This window comes from Podarcis bocagei (assembly GCF_964188305.1).
Source record: "Podarcis bocagei genome assembly, chromosome: 15".
Lineage (NCBI taxonomy): Eukaryota > Metazoa > Chordata > Lepidosauria > Squamata > Lacertidae > Podarcis > Podarcis bocagei.
In genome coordinates this window covers 8121313-8138917 of record NC_138141.1, presented here as the reverse complement: position 1 = coordinate 8138917, position 17605 = coordinate 8121313, and the positions used below count along the sequence as shown (strand labels likewise).

General features: G+C 51.4%; 2 protein-coding genes across 2 annotated transcripts in view; both read right to left on the bottom strand.

Moving 5' to 3' along the window:
* Nucleotides 1–446, bottom strand: part of LOC308574125 (uncharacterized protein) — a 47632-nt gene extending 47186 nt beyond the window's left edge. The window contains exon 1 of the mRNA XM_081171595.1: nt 404–446. The gene's annotated coding sequence lies outside the window, so the exon portion shown is untranslated. The remainder of the gene's footprint in view (nt 1–403) is intronic.
* A 2306-nt stretch (nt 447–2752) lies between these two features.
* LOC308574124 (uncharacterized protein) overlaps nt 2753–17605 on the bottom strand; it is a 36722-nt gene continuing 21869 nt past the window's right edge. The window contains exons 19-31 of the mRNA XM_081171594.1: nt 16402–16480; nt 15586–15804; nt 14464–14607; nt 13070–13236; nt 12081–12193; nt 11165–11283; nt 10821–10981; nt 10361–10473; nt 9448–9572; nt 8813–9031; nt 7672–7776; nt 5697–5786; nt 2753–2973 (exon numbers count right to left, since the gene is read on the bottom strand). Coding sequence (XP_081027720.1) covers nt 2789–2973; nt 5697–5786; nt 7672–7776; nt 8813–9031; nt 9448–9572; nt 10361–10473; nt 10821–10981; nt 11165–11283; nt 12081–12193; nt 13070–13236; nt 14464–14607; nt 15586–15804; nt 16402–16480 — 1839 coding nt within the window. The 3' untranslated portion in view covers nt 2753–2788. The remainder of the gene's footprint in view (nt 2974–5696; nt 5787–7671; nt 7777–8812; nt 9032–9447; nt 9573–10360; nt 10474–10820; nt 10982–11164; nt 11284–12080; nt 12194–13069; nt 13237–14463; nt 14608–15585; nt 15805–16401; nt 16481–17605) is intronic.

The following is a 17605-nucleotide window of genomic DNA, read 5'->3' as shown; positions in this document are numbered from 1 at the left end:
GAATGTGTCCTTTCATTTAAAATGCATCTCTGGGTTATTTGTAGGGCATAGGAATTCGTGTGTTTTTTTCCCTTTCAAAATATAGTCCGGCCCCCCACAAGGTCTGAGGGACAGTGGACCGGCCCCCTGCTGAAAAGGTTTGCTGACCCCTGCTTTAGAGCGCTAGCTGGAAGCTGATTGGCTCCCCCTGACCTCTGCTGTGCTAGCAGCTGCAAAACACACTCTAGCCAGTGATGGTGCTGACACGCAGCAGAGCAGAGGAAGGGTGCTCAGCACTGCCTCTGCCCACAGCTGCAGGTGTCAACGCTGCTCCACCCAGTCACCTTTCTATTGGCAAGAACATGAAAAGAGCCCTGCAGGATCAGGCCAGTGGGGACCCATTTTGTCCAGAATCCGTTCTCACCTTGGAAAACCCACAAGCAGGACCTGAGCGCACGGGCCTTCTCTCTTCTTGTGGTTTCCACCACCTAGTATTCAGAAGCATTTGGTGCCTCCCAACTGTGGAGGCAGAGTTTAGCCACCACGGCTCGTAGCCACCAATAGCCATGAATTTGTCCTAACCCTCTTTGAAAGCCATCTAGGCTGGTGTTCATCACTGCCTCCCAATGGAAGCGAGTTCCACAGTTTAGCTCTGTGCTGCACGAAGAAAAACTGTCTTTTGTCTGTCCTGAGTCTTCCCACATTCAGCTTCATTTCTCTGTGCTGGCTATAATTTCACAAACTTCTAGCATGTCACCTTTGACTCAAGGCCGGCTTGTGATCTTGGAACTGAGCTGGTGGGGGTCACTTCTTCCAGGGTCAAAGGGTGGGGTAGGAGGAAAGGTCCAGAAGCCACTTGCTGCCACTTCACTGCAAACCTGCCTCCTGCTTTCTAGCTGCACACCCACACTCTTACCCAAGGCTTTCTCACGTTCCCATCCAGGTAAACCCCTCAATACCACCAACAAACCAGGAGTGACAGTGACCCACATTGCAGGGCCACAACGTAACTACACCATAGAGACTGAGGGGGAGCCATCAAAACAGTGGCAGTTTGGAGGTGCAGCTTGGCTAGCGAGGACCGCGCTCTGCACGCCTTGCCAGGGCTCCTGGCTGGATGGACGACACCTTGAGGATCTTTGCTTGGGCCACCGCTAGCGAGCCGAAGAGGATGCAGATGCAGATGCTGGTTAGGAAGGTGGACGGGCCAATGAGCAGGAAGAAAGCATAATCTTTTACGTTCAGCCAGGGCTCCCGGCAGTGAGCAAAGGACTCGTTCCCAATGGCAGCGATGGGATGTTGGGTGAGCTGTGTGGGGTGTTTGCAAGAGACAGAGTCCACCTCTGGAAAAGGGAGAGACAGAGACTCAGGGCAAGGCTGTGGTTATTGCAGCAGTTGGGGATGTTGGACCAGAGGATTGCTAACCAACAAGCACAAACCGGTTTAAGCTCTTAAGCTGCCTGACAAAGGAATTAATGTGGATTGCTTGGAGGTTGCTTCTGCTAGGACCTTTTAGGGAGACCAAGGCACCTCCTGTTCTAAAGTTAGCCAGAAAAGAAATCAAAACAGCAGTTCCATGTGGTGCATAACTTCCATAAAAATCCATCAATATGTCTTCTACATGATTAATTGCCAAACCGGAGATAGTTGTGACCCCCCCCCCCGGGGTGTCTGGCCGGGAAGGAATCTAATTTAGAAATAAAGATTGTATCCAATGTTAGTCCTACTCAGAGGAGACCCGCTGAAACTAATGTACATGGCTAACACAGGTTCATTTGTTCCAATGGGTCTGCTTTGAACTTTGTTGGATACAATCCTAAATGAACAAACAGATGGTTAGTCATTTCTAAAGGAGCTGATGGTGCTATAATAAAAGCCAGTTGCGTCCAGCTGCCCTGCTTCACCCACCACACACCATGTATTCTTTTTGGCAAGCTGCTTGGGGAAACTGAATCCTCCCCCTAAAAAAATTGTTATGGCTCCAATTTATTTATTTGTTTTGAGAAACTGTGTTCACAGACTTGTATTGCTGGAACTTTGAAGGGCAGTGGAGATAACTGATAATAAAAATTTCAACCACTTTGAGGTTTTCTACAGTCAAGCAGTACAGTCAACTCTTATCTTACATGAGGGTTACATTTCAGGGATAGTGCATAAATCCAAAATTGTGTAGAGTCAAAACACGAGTGCTGGTGGAAGCTGGTGGAATTGTCAACATCATTTTTTTCCCCAGACACCCGTTTTAAAAAAAAAGATTTAAAATATTTTTTTTGCCAAGCGTATAAAGCTAAATGTGCACAAGTTAAATGTGCCTAAGTTGTGGGTCTACTGTTTATAAATTTCATGAAATAAAACAATAAATAAAGGTGATCGTTGTTGTTAAAGCCACCAGCTACAGGTGAGCTTTCCAACCCCTTCCCTGTTGAGTCCTGCTCACCTGGGACTTTCTCCACGTTGTCAGTGAGCCACTGGTAGAGGGGCTGGATGGCGCAGGTGCACCCCCAGGGGTTGTTGTGCAGCCTGAGGAAGTGCAGGGAAGGCAGGTGGCTGAAGAGGTCGGGCGAGAGTGAGACAAGTGCATTGCCCTGCAGAAACAGAGACTCGAGGTGGGGCAAGGAGCTGAGCAGCTCTGGCTCCAGCGTCAAGAGCTTGTTGTTCCCCAGGTTCAGCATCCTCAGCCTCGGCACGGGGAGGAAAGTATTGGGTTGCAGGACAATCAGGTAGTTCCCACTCAGGTCCAGTTCCCGCAGCTCACTAAGGCCAGCTAGGGCCTGGGGATGGATGACCCTGAGGATGTTGCTCCGAAGGCTCAGGTGGCGCAGGGCGCTGCCCTGGACGACAAAGGTGCGGTTCTGGAGGGTAGCAATGCGGTTGTAGTCCAGCAGGACAGTGGTGGCATTGGCGGGAAGGTCCTCCGGCACCCAGCGCAGCTTGTGTTCCATGCAGTTGATTTCCCCAGAGGTACAGCTGCAAACAGCTGGGCAGGCAGAGCAGCTGGGGGATGGGTAGAGGAGGAGGAGGAGGAGGGTGAAAGTGGCAAAGGTCTGAAGGCAACTGCAGCGGGTAAGGCTAGAGCCTGAGGGGAGGACCTGGCTTCTACCACACCAAGCCATGGAGCCTCCTCTTCATGCCCACCCTGACTCCTGGGCCACGATTCACAGCTTGTGCCAAAAACCTCCCAACCCACCAGCCTTTCCCTGCAAAAGGAGGGCAATTCTCGGGCTCCCCTTCTTAGCTCCAGCAGAGTCCTTCTGCCCAGCTATTAACTTGGCTGCTCTTCTGGGTGCAGCTGATGATGGGTGGAGCTTTCACTCTTCCTTAGCAAATATTTTAACAGGGCAGCCTCGCCTGCCAAGGGGCAAAGCCACAGCTTCCTCCTTGGCCCAGCCTGTCTCCTCCAAAAGAGCCACACCAGGCTGCCCTGGGATAGCCAGCTCCCAGCTTTGCCTGGCATCACCCCTCAGCTCCTGCTCTCAGGCTGCCCTGGCACATCATGCCAGGCAAGTTAACTGGTTTACTTATTAGTGTGCTTCACCCTGCCCTTCCTCCAAGGAGCTGCTCAGAGCAGCATTTCAGGCTCGCAGCAAGAAGCCTGTAAGGTAAGGTCAGCCTTGAAACACAAGGCATAGTTATAGCTGAGGGGATTCACACCACAAGAGGTGGGTGACAGTCAGCTTGGGTGGCTTCAGGAGAAGGACTAGGCAAATTTGAGGAGAAGCAGGAGGAATGATGCAACAACATGCTCACGAGGCTGGAACCGGGATTCCCAAGGGCCTTGCCTACGCTTGACTCCAGCTCCTGACAGAGAGGGACTTGGCTGTCTGCTGCAGGGGACAGGACGATGGAGGAAGCGGATGAAAACTCTGACAAAGCAGCTTTTGTTCCGCCATAAGGCGGGCCAACTACTGGCCCATTTCCAGTTGCACAAGGGGTGCCCCATGGACTGCAGGTGCCGCCAGCCATGGGGGGAGGGGGGTGCTTCTGAATAGCCATTGCTGGAAGCCAAAGGAAAAGAGAGTTGCTCTTCCATGCAGGTCCTGTTGGTGGGTTTCCCATTGAGGCATGTGGCTGGCCAACCGGAGTGGAAAGGTGTCACAACTCCCTCCCTCTACAAATGGGACACCCAAATTTGCCACTTTGCCCTGAGCCCCTGCTGCTGCCCATCCATCCATCCAGCCAAGCTCCCAATGGAAACAGGAACACTCGGGATGCAAGCCTCAAGAAGATAGGAGGGGACGAACCCCCCCCCAAACCTTTTATTGGCCCCTTCCCTCCTTCTTTCTTTCTTTCCTTCCTTCCTTCCTTCCTTCCTTCCTTCCTTCCTTCCTTCCTTCCTTCTGGATGCGGAAACAGCATCATGGGTATTTGGCATCATAGATGATTTTGGAGGAGTTTCCCCGGTCCCTTTCGTCTTCTGCGGTGAGGTTGAGGGAGTGCAGCACTTTGTACTGGACCATGGTGATGAGGGCCAGCTCCTCAGGATCTAGGCCGCTCATCAGGGTCACGTCTGGGGGTAGAGGAAAAGAGAGCACACTGGGTGGCTGGTTCCATACCTGCCGACTTCTCCAAGCCCAGGCCAACCTGAAGAGGGGGGAGGGTCCTGTGCTGGACCCCTTCCTGCCAGCGCAAAGCTGTCAGCTGAAGAAGCATTTCAGCTACCCAAAGAGGGCTCCTTGCTGGGAGAGGCAGCATAGGGGAAGTACCATCTCTGCTGAAGACCTTCCTCTTCCAACAAGACTTTCAGTTTGAGACTTTTTCCAGTCTGCCTCTGCACTGGAAGGATTTTAAAATGTTTTGAAAGTTTTTTGGTAATGTTTTGTTACTCGCTGCCACCCTGGCCATCTTCGGGAGGAAAGGCAGGATATACATTTGTTAAACATAGAACTAAAGAGGAGGGGCGTGGCAGGGGCAGGAGGTGGAGCTGCTGATACAAAGCACAATCCTAACTTTTAGGGCTGGTGCTCTGGAAAAAAGGAAGCAGCCAGCGACCAGTCAGACGAAACTAGCAAGGAAGTAGCCCACAAGCCCCATCAACAGGTAAGTGGCAAGGAGCTTCGCAGTTTAAGGAACTGGGCAGCCAGTGCATGGATCTAGTGTCACTGGACTTGTGCTGTACTAGTGGCCACAAGACACAGCCTGGCCACCTGTAGTGTCCCCCACCCACCCAAATAAGAGGTACCAGCTGCCAGAGGCCCCTGAGTGCTTCACCCTCTCCACATCACCAGGCCCAAATTCAACAACACTTAACATTGCATCCATTGGGATCCTACTGTAAACAACAGGCCATGGACCTCTGCTCAGCTTGCCAGCACAGCCAGTAAAGTGTACAAATACACAAATCAAATAAATGAAGAAGAATGAAGCCTGGTAAGGCCGGTTTTCAGTGGCTCAGGCAGGTTTAGCAAAATACCTCTCCATATGCAAAGAACCCAAGGTCTGGCAAGCAGCTCTGCTTCAGTGGGGAGCTTGGGCTTTGCAATGTTTATTTTTATTTTGTTTACCTTACAGAAAGATTGAGGTCCTGCAAAGTGGCTTGTAAGGATATGCAGGACTATTTACGCCATGCATGCCAAGGAATAACACACCAGGGATATTGCTTTAAGAAAGAAAGCTGTTATCCTTGGAAATCTAAGCCCAGAGACTGAGGACCCAGAGAATGCGGAGGGTTTGTCCATGTGCTCCCAACCCAACTCACGGGACAGGGGCTCTTTGCTTACCAGTACAGGCAGGCAGACAGAGAGAGCAATTGCTCCAGGTTGTCATTTGCTGGCAGTCCTCCACACACGTCTGCACCGGGACACCACAGACTGCAACAAGAAAGGCCCCTTAGTTATTTGTCTCAGGCAAAACCTCAGACTCACCGCCTCCTCTTCCTACTCAGCAGGATGTAACTATGCAAATGCCTATGCTACCACCAGTGTAAACTGGTTTAAGTCAACTTCTCCCCCCCCCCACACACACACTGCAAAACCCATACTCTGTGCAAAGGAAGGATGGCAGAACCAGGAAATGGTGGGGTCAGTACACATGGTAGGAGGACTGGACAGTGCCAGACTCTGGTGAAAACACCCTCCAAGGGCTAGGGAAGGGGCTGGCCCACAGCTCTGGAATGCCTCTCCCACCCCCAAGCATCTCAGCCTGTGGCTTTCCACCATTGCTGAAGTAACAGAGCCAAGCCCCAGATGTACAGGGCTGAAGGCTGGGTCAGAAAGTTCCATTCTCAAGAAGATCTAAGGACTGGCTAGCATCACACACCAGGCGCAAGAGAGTCCACTGAAGTCACTCATTGTTAACCGAAGGAGCGAATTTGCTTCCTGAATAAGTTATCTAAGAAATGCAATTGCTGCTGCCTCAAAAATGCAAGTCTGTAGAATTAAGAGCCTCGGACGTGAGATCTCCAGGCTGATAGTAGATTAAGACTGATGGACATTTGTTGGGGATTGAAACCGGGAAAGGGGACGGGGTGGGGTTTGGGGATCCAAAGGGTATAATTATAACCCGTCTTTTTCCTTTTTATTCTGTTTTGTCATTAATATGAAAAGTGGGGAATTTGTGGAAGGGAATTTGGGACGACTTTAGGGAAAGGATTTAAGAATGAGCACTAATGTATAAATTTTGACGTTGTAAAATTGGTTTTTTAAATTGAACTAAATATAAAAAAGGTTAAAAAATTGGGGATAAGAACTTGCTGAATTAACAATTTGAATTGGAATATAAGAAGGGGAGGTGTGGGGAAGTCAGGGAAATATGTTACAGAAAATAAGGATCGTAAACTGTATATGTTTTCTTTTTTTGTTTTTTGTTTTTCTTAATGGAATATTCTCAATAAATATCTATTTAAAAAAACAAAACAAAAATGCAAGTCTGTATTTCCACCCACCCCACTTAGACCTTCCTCTACCCCTGTTTCTCCATGACTCAGTGAAGACATATTGCCCCCCCTCCCATTTTGCAGGGCCCAGCATAGCATCAGGCTAACCTTCTGATGGCACCGTTCTCAAGAGGAAAAGAAAGCAGACCAGGATAGATAGGAAGGGGCGGGGGGGGGGAGAGACCGAGCAAACAATCCAGGAGAAGGGGGAATAAATTTGTCACCTCCAGTGTGAGAGGGCAGATCATGTTTAACAGCACCATACTAACCATGTCTACTCAGAAATGAGTCCTGTTGAATTCAACGGAACGTACTCTCAGGTAAGCGGGGATTGGATTGCAGCTATGCCACGTCAAAAGGAAAGCATAGGAACCTGTTCCATCAGGAAAGTAAACAGACTTCTCTGTGCCCGCTGTCCCCACCCGCCTCTGCAACAAGCAGGTTTCTGTCACTGGGGTTGCCCAGGACAGCTGGCAGGAACAGGATGTCCTGCTGGAAGCAGCTACACACAGATATGTATGACTAAGATGTGCTCTCTCTCTCTCTCTCTCTCTCTCTCTCTCTCTCTCTCTCTCTCTCTCACACACACACACACACACACACACACACACACACACACACTGCTGCTAGGGTGAACCACATTCATCCAGGTTTGATGCTCAGCAACTGAGCAGGTACTTGTGCACTCCTAAGTGGCCACAGCCTGCCAGCCATGCTATGTAACCCACTGGAATGCTGGCACAGGCCACAAAAAATGAGTTTCTTGAGCCACTGCTGCTCCCCAAGAGAGGCTCTGTGACAACGACTGCCGGCTCCCTCACCTTTCTCAGCCGTTGTCTGGAATTGGCCGCTGCAGTCGCAGGCAGGTCGCGGTGGGGGTGCCGAGGCCCTATGACAGGAGGGGCCGCTGAAGCCCTCTGCACAGACTGAAAGGAAACAGAGCAAATGAGTGCAGCAGGGCTCAGGCATGAGAGGGAAGGGCATGGTGGCCCCAGAAGCAGCTGACATCCCACAGCTCTCTCCTCCAAGCAACCACGTTTCTGGGGCTTCGCGACATAACACACAGCATTAAAAGCCAGCAGGATGTTCTCATCAAACACCTGACTTGAGCAACTGTTGCTGTTGTTATTTCAACTTGGCTCTCAGGCAAGCCAATGAGGGCAGAGAAAGAAGGCCGAGATGGACAGTGGCTTCGCCTTTTAGGCTGGCCTACTGACTGCAGCTGGCTTGACACTTTCCCCCCATTGCTTTTCCGCTGTTCTTTCACATCAGCATGATGCACAGAAGTCCAGCAGATGAAGTTCTTCCTTTAATCAACAGGGAAAGCTACACCAGTTTCATGTCTTGCACATGGAAGCAGCTCTCGACAAAGGGCTGTCCATACCTGGGCTTAATGCAACCCATGCAGCTCTCCTGTTTGGATTTTCAAAGCACAAGGAATCTCTCGATTTAGGGAGGAGATGTTGGAGGAGAGCCCCCACGTGGATGAGGGGGGAATAAAGTAGGCATGAGTGGTTCATGATCTGCATTAACCCCAGTTTGGACAGACCCTAAGGCCTTTGCATTGCAGATCTGGATGACCTGGTGCATGTGCTCCTCACCAGAGCAGCCAGGATGCAGGCATGTTGCAGATCGCTGGGGGTGGCACTCTGCCCCTAGGCAGGCAGTGCTGACTCCAAGGTAAATCATGGTTCAGAATTACACTTTGGTGATGCCTTTCTCTCACAAGGACATAAGAAGAGCCCTGCTGATCTAGGCAAGATCTAGTCCAGCATCCCTGCTGCTCACAGGGGCTTTAGAGATCCTTCTGAAAGCCCCCAAGGAGACCTCCTTCTCCCTGGAGAGAAGTGCACTGCCGCGACACCTGGAAGCTCCACTCCTCTGCAAGGAGGAACCATCACGTCCTTCAGGCAGAAGACACGAAGAGGGTTCTCTTCCCGTCCCTACGCAAGACCCACTTACTGGTCCACCTGTAAAGCGTTGAATCTGGCTTGGCGACAATGCTGTCTGTGGAGCTTATCAGATAGAAGCCAGTCCCTGTTTGGAGGACGGCAGCACACACGCTGTGCTCCATCAGGCACTCCTGCTTCGCTTGCTCCAGGCTCTCAGCGGAGGGGTACAGCACGGACGGCTCTCCTGCCACGCCGTGGCCAGGTTGCTCATCAAACCATTCTGTGGCTGCTGGGAAGGGAAACATGGTGTGGCCAGCTTAGCTAATGCTCCACAATTAAAACCACCAACAGAGCCTGCTTACATGGCATGTTGTAAAATTATTTATTTGCGGATGCATTCGAATGCGGCTTTTTGTCCCCAAAACAACCCCCAAAAGTGACTCACATAAAAGCACAGTGAAAGAGCAGAGCAGAAGAAAAGACCATCATAACCAAGAAGTAAAAATAACAGCCAGACTCCAGGGTCTCAGGTAGTTTTCAGAAAGGGCACATGCATGGGCAGGGGCCTGGTTTCAGCATTCAGAAAGAGTGATGGGGATTGTGTGCTCCCTCCTCAGGGAAGGAGGGTTGGGTTGGTTGTAAGAAGCTTTGGGTTGCCCTGGGCAAAATAAAGCAGCTCACAAATTCAACAAATAAACAAATTACCTTCACTACATTTGCACAGGAAGGGCTTCTCCTCCTTGCAGCTGGCATCGCTGAGAAGCCCCGTTGATGAGTCAAACCACACACAGTCCTTCAGGCCCCCATCAGCCATATCATCCTTCAGGTACCTTTCCCCACACACAAAAGCAAAAGGAAGAGGCTTATTTGTGTTGTGTGTGTGTGTGTGTGTGTGTGTGTGTGTGTGTGTGTGTGTTACAAGAGCTCCCTCCAAAATGAATTTTGCAAATGCTCTCAACTAGGATGCCAGCACTCCAGGGCATATAAATTCAATTCATCATCAGAGGTATTGCCACATCTTATATTTCCTGATTCAAAATGCAATGCTTTCCTCGAATATGAGATGAACACCATTACCCTCCCAACCGATTCTTCCATGGCTCAGATTCTCATCTGAGCTAGAGCAGTGTTCACTTTCTTCCCTCCTTCCCCTAAGCCCCTAAGCCACAGTCCTATGTTCCTTCCAGCCCCATTGTTCATTGGTTGCTACACTGATGGTGGCAGCAGGCAGAGGGGAGGGAGAAAGACAGACAGAGAGAGAGACAGACAGAAGGGATGCAGGGTGGCTATACAGCACACCAGGTACAAGGAGGAATGGAAAATGCAGTTTTCCCAGCCACTGATGTCAGGAAGCTCTGATGGATAAGGGAGGAGGCCCACGGGAGTTGGGTTGGGATTGGATCCCATCGCATATGCCCAGTCAGGGGGTGCAATGCCAACTGGGTCATTTTGGATTAAGCTGAGCTATTTTCTATTACAAAATAATGACATTGTTGGGGGGATGTCTGAGCTGATCTACTTCAAGCTTGGTGGAGAATGACCTTCCCCAGCACCCTTCGCCCACAGGGCAGTCATATCTAGGGGGAAAGGGCCCTGGAGGAACCACCCGGGTGCTCACTGTGCCATCTGCTCGTTGAGGGGCTCCTGTGTTGTCCACCGGAAGACGGATTCCTCCTTCAGGTCATTCAAGCCCGTCCAGAAGGAGCCTCCAAAGTTTGAGCGGACCCAGTCCTGGAACAAACATGGCAACCGCAACCTCAGGGTGGGTGGAAAGAAGGCAACCATCCCATGATGCCTCAGTTGACCTTTCACCTGCCTCCCTGCACGGAGAGGGGTGGGGGAGTTGGACACCTACAGGGTTGCACAGGGTTCTCCAGAAAGGTCAATATCAAGGAAGGAGAGGGCTCCGGCTTCCCTAGGGCAAGCACCACTTGGCCCCTGATTGCAGGCTGAGGGGAGGACCAGTGAGGGAGCCGTCTTCTGAAAACTGCAGCCCAACTCCATGGGCTGCATGCCATCAGAGGTCATCATGAGGGGCCCTGTGCCTCTGGAGGGATGCTGGTACGGAAAAGCCATGCCTTCTCTTGCGGAGAGGTCAGGTGCAGCAGTTCTGTATTCTTGAATCTCCGGCAGGCACGCAGGGCCTCTTGCCACCCGCTGGCCAAGGAGGGGTCCCAGAAGTAGCAGCTGCCATTCCAGTGTCTCCACCCAGGCTCTGTTGGACAGGAACTCCGGGGTGCTGAGGAGGAGGCAGGGGGATATTATCCAGAATGAGGCCCAAGCCGCTTCCCCTGATTATGACCATAGTCCATCATTCCCAAAGTCCATTCAGTGGAGCAGAGGCTCTCTGGCCAAGAGAGACAGGTGAGAGCATTGGGACCTGATGACATTGTCCCCTTCCAAAGTCCTGCCAAGCACTTACCCAGTGGCCCCTCGCACACCCACGGCTTGAGCTCGGAGCAGGAGGATGCAGCCACCTGCCCCTCTCCCTGCGGCCCAATCTCCAGGCAGCCCCCGGTAGCAAGCTGTGTGTCCGCCAACCTAGCGAGGGAAGCAAAAATGGGTCACACGTGGCTGGGACCACCAACTTCTCGACAAGGAATGGCAGGTGCAAAGGAAGCCAAGGTCACATGCCAGACAGAGAAGGAAGGACAATGGGGACCTGGAATGAGGTGCTAAGCCTTGCAAGCTGGGGGTGCAGTTCTGACAGTGTGGTGGCAGGAGATGCATGGAGATGATCACTGTCCCTCCTCAGTCTCCCTAGACAAAGACGCTCCTTCAGAAGCTGCATAAGGGTTGGACTAGATGTCCCTTGGGGTCCCTTCCAACTCTACGATTCTGTGATTCAGGTTTGCTGGATAAGCTGGTTGCCAGAGGGCCAATATATCAATGGAGCCCCTCTGTCAGTGATGAAGCACCTGCTCTGCCTGTAGAACAGGGCCAGCCCCTCCATGGGACAGACTGAGGTAGCTGCCTCAGGTGACAGAATCCAAGGGGCCCCTCCATGGGTGTGAATCCCACCACCACCACTGTCTCCACTGAATTGAAGAGAAGCAGCTGCAGCTTCCAGGGTGATCTTGCAAGAACAGCACGTGATCTCACGGGATGCTCACAAGACCTTGACAGAACACAGAAGCCATAGCCACACACCCCAGTAATTGGGGACAGCATGGGTAGCATCTTCATGCTTTGCCTCAGGCAGCGAAACAGGACAGGCCACACCGGCTGGAGGTCCTGGGCTCAATCCTTGGCCCAGCACAGAGGGAGTCTTTCCTGTCAATGCTGGTCTGGTTGCCCATGTCTGCTTGAAGGCAGCCACCTGCCCCCAAAACACTCACCAGGGAGAAGAGAGGTTGGCTGCTTGGCCCTCTGCCCATGTCCAAGTCCCGTCTCTATCGACATCATTCAGCCCCGTCCAGCTGTTCTTCTGCACCATGGCTGCTATCCAGGCCTGAAGGGGGAGAACATTCAGCTCTCTGGCAGCAGCAATGTGCTTCATAGCTTCATATATTGAAACAAAATGTTTGTAGGTATAAACACCTATAAAGAGTTAGAACAGCCTCCCAAAAGTGGGAAATGTTCTCCCGCCCAGTGATCTGAGGGTTGGTTGCCAGGAACATTGTCCTTCAGCCGTCAAATGCCTGGCAAACAGGAATGCTTGGAAATTTCCTCCTAAAAGTCAGTAGTGAGGAGGGCACTCCACAAAATGGGAGCCACCACTGAAAAGGCCCTGTAGTAACATCCCTGAATAGGCTTCGCCTACTGATTTTACCCACAGCGCCTACTGGGGACGCAGGTGGCGCTGTGGGTAAAAGCCTCAGCGCCTAGGGCTTGCCGATCGAAAGGTCGGCGGTTCGAATCCCTGCGGCGGGGTGCGCTCCCGTCGTTCGGTCCCAGCGCCTGCCAACCTAGCAGTTCGAAAGCACCCCCGGGTGCAAGTAGATAAATAGGGACCGCTTACAAGCGGGAAGGTAAACGGCGTTTCCGTGTGCGGCTCTGGTTCGCCAGAGCAGCGATGTCACGCTGGCCACGTGACCCGGAAGTGTCTTCGGACAGCGCTGGCCCCCGGCCTCTTGAGTGAGATGGGCGCACAACCCTAGAGTCTGGCAAGACTGGCCCGTACGGGCAGGGGTACCTTTACCTTTACCTTTACTGATTTTGCAGAATCCAAGGTGGTTGGCAATGGGGAAGGTGCATGGGCCCAAGTCATTTAGGGCTTCATATACTGGCCTTGAACTGGGCCACGCAAGCTTACTGGCAGCTACCCCACAGTGAAGCATGGAGCGCCAGCCATGCCACCTGGGAGCATGGCTAGCTCCCAACCTGCCTTTTCCTTGGCACTGCTGAGGGTCAGGAGGCCCACGTCTTTTCCATATGTCTGGCAGGTGGCTTTTGCCCCCTGCCAGTTCTTGCTGCTGTGCTCCTCCACGTAATAGCAGTGACCATCCCAGAACCACCAGCCAGGAGCATGTGGACATCTCGAGCTCACCAAACCTGGAAAACAACCATAGGCAGGGCAGTAGTAGCTTCGCAACATGACCCTGACTCTAACCTGCCAGCCTGCCTGTTCTCTGTGAAGTTGTAGCGCTGCTGCCTCTTGACGATGTTGTTATTTCCAATGATGTATTGTTTTGTTTTTCTATGTTGACTTTCCCTTTTATCACAAAGCCACTTGGCTTATTTTATTAACAGAAAAGATGAGCGTAAATGATTAAGCTAAAGAAATGCGTCCAACAGTGGGAGTTCATGGAGCAAAAAAAGGCCTGCCTTGTACTTATTTATTTCATTAAAAAAAGATACACTGCTTTTTTAAAAAAAAAAAGCCACACACTTCAAAGTGGCTTACCCAAAAATAAAACAGTAACATCAAGAAAATTAACAATAATACTTTTAAACATACAGAAGTTAAAGTACTAAAACAGACAGAAATTCACATCCACTTTCCAAACACCTGGCTAGGGTTGCCTAAACAAGGATGTTTTTAAGCAGGTGCTGAAAAGAGTACAGTGAAGGCGCCTGCTTGATCTCAATAGGCAGTGAGTTCCAAAGTGTAGGTGCTTGGTGGAGTACGTGGAGATAGCTAAACTTCGATGGGAGGAGTAAGGAACCAGGAAGAAAGAAATTTAACTAAGACTGGGGGAAATTTACTGAGTTTTTTTAAAAAAATGTAAACAAATTAAAACATTAGCAAGGTTAATGTAAAATGAGCAGTAAAGATAACTCAAGGAAATTATTAGAGAAAATAAATAATAAGGTATTGGTTTGGATATGCAGCAGTAAAGATAAAATGAAAGAAACCACAGATGAGAGGGGGAGGGGAGGTCAATTTGATGTTATTTTTGGTTTTGCTATAGAATTTGTATGTTTTGTTGTCAAATTGTACACCCCCCCCACACCGCTATAACAAAGTGTATCTGTGGCACCTGTAGCAATGCCAGTTATGCCAAGTCGGTCATGACTGGACCTAATGGTCAGGGGTCCCTTTACCTTTACCTTTTAAGCAGTTGATAGGCACATGTAATCACACAATCTCGTAGGTAAACTGGTCCCAAGTTGCCATGGGCTTTATATGCAAATGGCAACACCTTGAACTCGGTGCAGGAGCAAATCAGCAACCAGGGCAGATCTCTGAGCGCAGGTGTCATATGCCAACAAGGCCTCTCTCAGTCATGCTGCAGCATTTTTATGTCACTCATATTCCGCCCCGCCCCCCAAACTTACCATGAAGGCACGAGGGGGTGAGGCGACGGACGCAGCGCAGGTGGCGCCCATCGCATTGGCCCGTCAGGGGGTTGTAGGTCGATGTGCTCAAACACGGAGAGCAGCGCCGCCGGCACCCATCCCCACAGAAGCTGGGGGAGCAGGCTGCAAGGACAGAGAGTTGTCGGTTAAGGCAGTGAGCTACCTGGAGACACCAGCCCCTCTGACTGGCCTCACGATACTCTGGATGTCTGCTGGAGGCCCTGCAGAAGTCACTGGAGGTGTCAGGGGTCAGATCCTGCAGCCTTGAAGCTCAGCCTTTGAACCTGGTGGCACAGGCACACACCAACACACAGGAGGAATGGCCAGCCTCAACAAGGAAGCCTCTCTCAGCACTGGACTAGGGAGGAAAGTCTCAGTACTGGCCAGGTGGGGTTAGGGCTGCCTTCGTGCCTTGTGTGATGTGTTTGGCCACCAGGTCTTTGGTCCTCTCCAGCAAATCTTAAGCTTTTATTGACACCAGAGTGGGATCTCTCTTTCAAGTCAGCCTCTGAAGACCATCAGAGAAGGGCTGCTTCAATTTCCCCTCCCTGCCCCTTTCCCCTTGTGTGTGTCTGTCGTGATTTTTAGATTGTAAGCCTGCAGGGACTGCCTTGTTTTAACTGGAAGCCTCTTGGGCAGAAATAAATAAGCAATAAATAATGAAATTGCCTCCCAGCCCTCATTGGGGACTCCCCGGAAGCATCTGACTGGTCACTTTTGGAAACAGGGCACAGGCATAGTGGGAGACGTCTCCTGTCTTCTCATGCAGCTGAACCTGCAAACATTCCTCAGCCCAGGTAGGATGGGTCAAAGGGCAGTAAGCCAGGCATGAATTTATTCTGGGAAAGGCTCCTGAAATCCATTGACAAAGGGGCTTCTAATCCACACAAGCTCAGACTGCCATACACTGGGTTGGCCTTTAACTTGGCACCACAAGACACATTTAAAGCACCTTGCTGGGCTGTGCAGTGTTCAGGGGCATCCCTGAAATGGAGGGAGGAAGGTGTTCCAGCCCCCGATCTACCAACCCACTACTATTCCCCCTTCCCAACCTCCTCCCTGTCCTCCTGCATCTCAAGTGCAGCAGAAGCAGCCACTCACCTGCCTTCACGTAGAGGATGGCGTCCGAGCCAGGGCTGTCCACCAACACCGTCCCTGCCACCAGGTAATAGGCCCCGCTAAGTCTCAGCAGCCCCGTGCAGCCCTCCTTCTGCAGGTAGCAGGCGTCCTTGGCTTCCTGCAGTGACGCTCGCCTCTGCTGGGGGGCCGAGCCCTGCTGAGGAAGAAGCAGCTTCTCCCTGAAAGATGGCAGGTCCACATCTGTGTGGGGATGCCATGAAGCGGGAGAAATAAAGTGAAAGCTCTTCCTGGCAATGTACAGAACAAGGCGACTTAAGGAACATTTCCTCCACCCGAAAACTGGGAACTGTACTTTACCCCTCACAGAGCTAGAACCCCCCCCCCAGCACCCGTAACAACGTGCAGATCCCAGGGTACATTGGATAATGTGCTTTAAATATAAGGTGTGTATGCAGCCTGGAACTCAGCTCCCGGGGGCATCCCCTGAAATGTGACAAAGGGCAAAAGACCCCTAACATTCCCCACCTCTCCGCTATAAGGATACGTTGGCATTAAGCCCCTCAGTGCATTAAAGACAGATTGAGTGGGGATTTAGGTGCCAGGCAAAAATGTTCCTCCTTAACCAGGCCTTTGGCTGACTGACATCCAATGCCCTTTTAAAATGTGTTTGGGGAGCCAGTGGGATTACTGGGTTGTTCTTGTTTTTATTATGTATTTTGTGATTTTGTGATATTGTGATTTTATGTTGAGAACCGCCCTGAGACCTGCCGGTATAAGGCGGTATACAAATTTAATAAATTCTCATCATCATATTTTCTCCCCAGAGAATACTCCCACCTTCAGGTCGCTGGCAAGCCCAGTGGAAGCTGCCTGGCTCTGAGCCTCCTCTTTCGCCACCAGCAAAGCCAGCCCTGGCCTGAAAAAAAGAAAGAAAGGGGAGAGATGGGGCAGCTCAGCCTGTGGGGCAGTCAGATGTTGCTGGGCTCCCATCATCACCCCCTTGATCCCTGGCCAGGTTGGTTGGGGCAAGACCAGGGGAGGTTGCGGGAGAGATCAGGCATGTCAGGTTCAAAGTACTTTGCCTGTCCCAGGATCAGTGCTTTTTTCTGGTGGGACACAATGGTACACAAAGCCATCACCTTTTTGGAGGGGAGGAGGAGGGAGGGCTCTTGGACCCCTCAGAGCATCACGCCTCCTTTCCCAAGGAGGCAGGAGGCTGTGACAGGTTTCTGGAGCCCTGATGCCTCCTTCCCAAAGCCGGGCAGACCCCCTTAGAGCATTGTGCCTTCTTCCCTAAACTGGGCAAATGCCTCCTGGGCTTGGGGAAGGAGATGCGAGCCCAGGTCCTGGCAAAATGCTGGACAGTGTTACCCCTGTGGTAAAAATAGGCATGCATAATGCAGCAAGTTATTTATAATGCATCTCTATATACCAAGATAGGAACGCGGGTGGCACTGTGGGTTAAACCACAAAGCCTGGGACTTGCTGATCAGAAGGTCAGCGGTTCGAATTCCCGCGACGGGGTGAGCTCCTGTCGCTCAGTCCCTGCTCCTGCCAATCTAGCAGTTTGAAAGCACGTCAGAGTGCAAGTAGATAAATAGGTACCACTCTGGCGGGAAGGTAAACGGCGTTTCTGTGCACTGCTCTGGTTCGCCAGAAGCGGCTTAGTCATGCTGGTCACATGACCCAGAAGCTGTACGCCGGCTCCCTCGGCCAATAAAGCGAGATGAGCGCCGCAACCCCAGAGTCGGCCACGACTGGACCTAACGGTCAGGGGGTCCCTTTACCTTTACTATATACCAAGATCTCAATGAAGTTCCAGTAAATCATGTAATTGTTTTGCATGTATTTGTTTTTCCTGGCCCTGAGGAAATTTTGCACCCCGGGCAATTACCCAGAGTACCGGCACCTTTTTCCTAGAAAGAAAGCACTACCCAGGACCCCTTCCCACAGCCCATCTCCAGGAGGTTGGCTTGGCACACCCATTCCATGGTTATTGGGGTCCCTCTCAACTCTAGTCAAGTCAAATTATGGTGGTTCC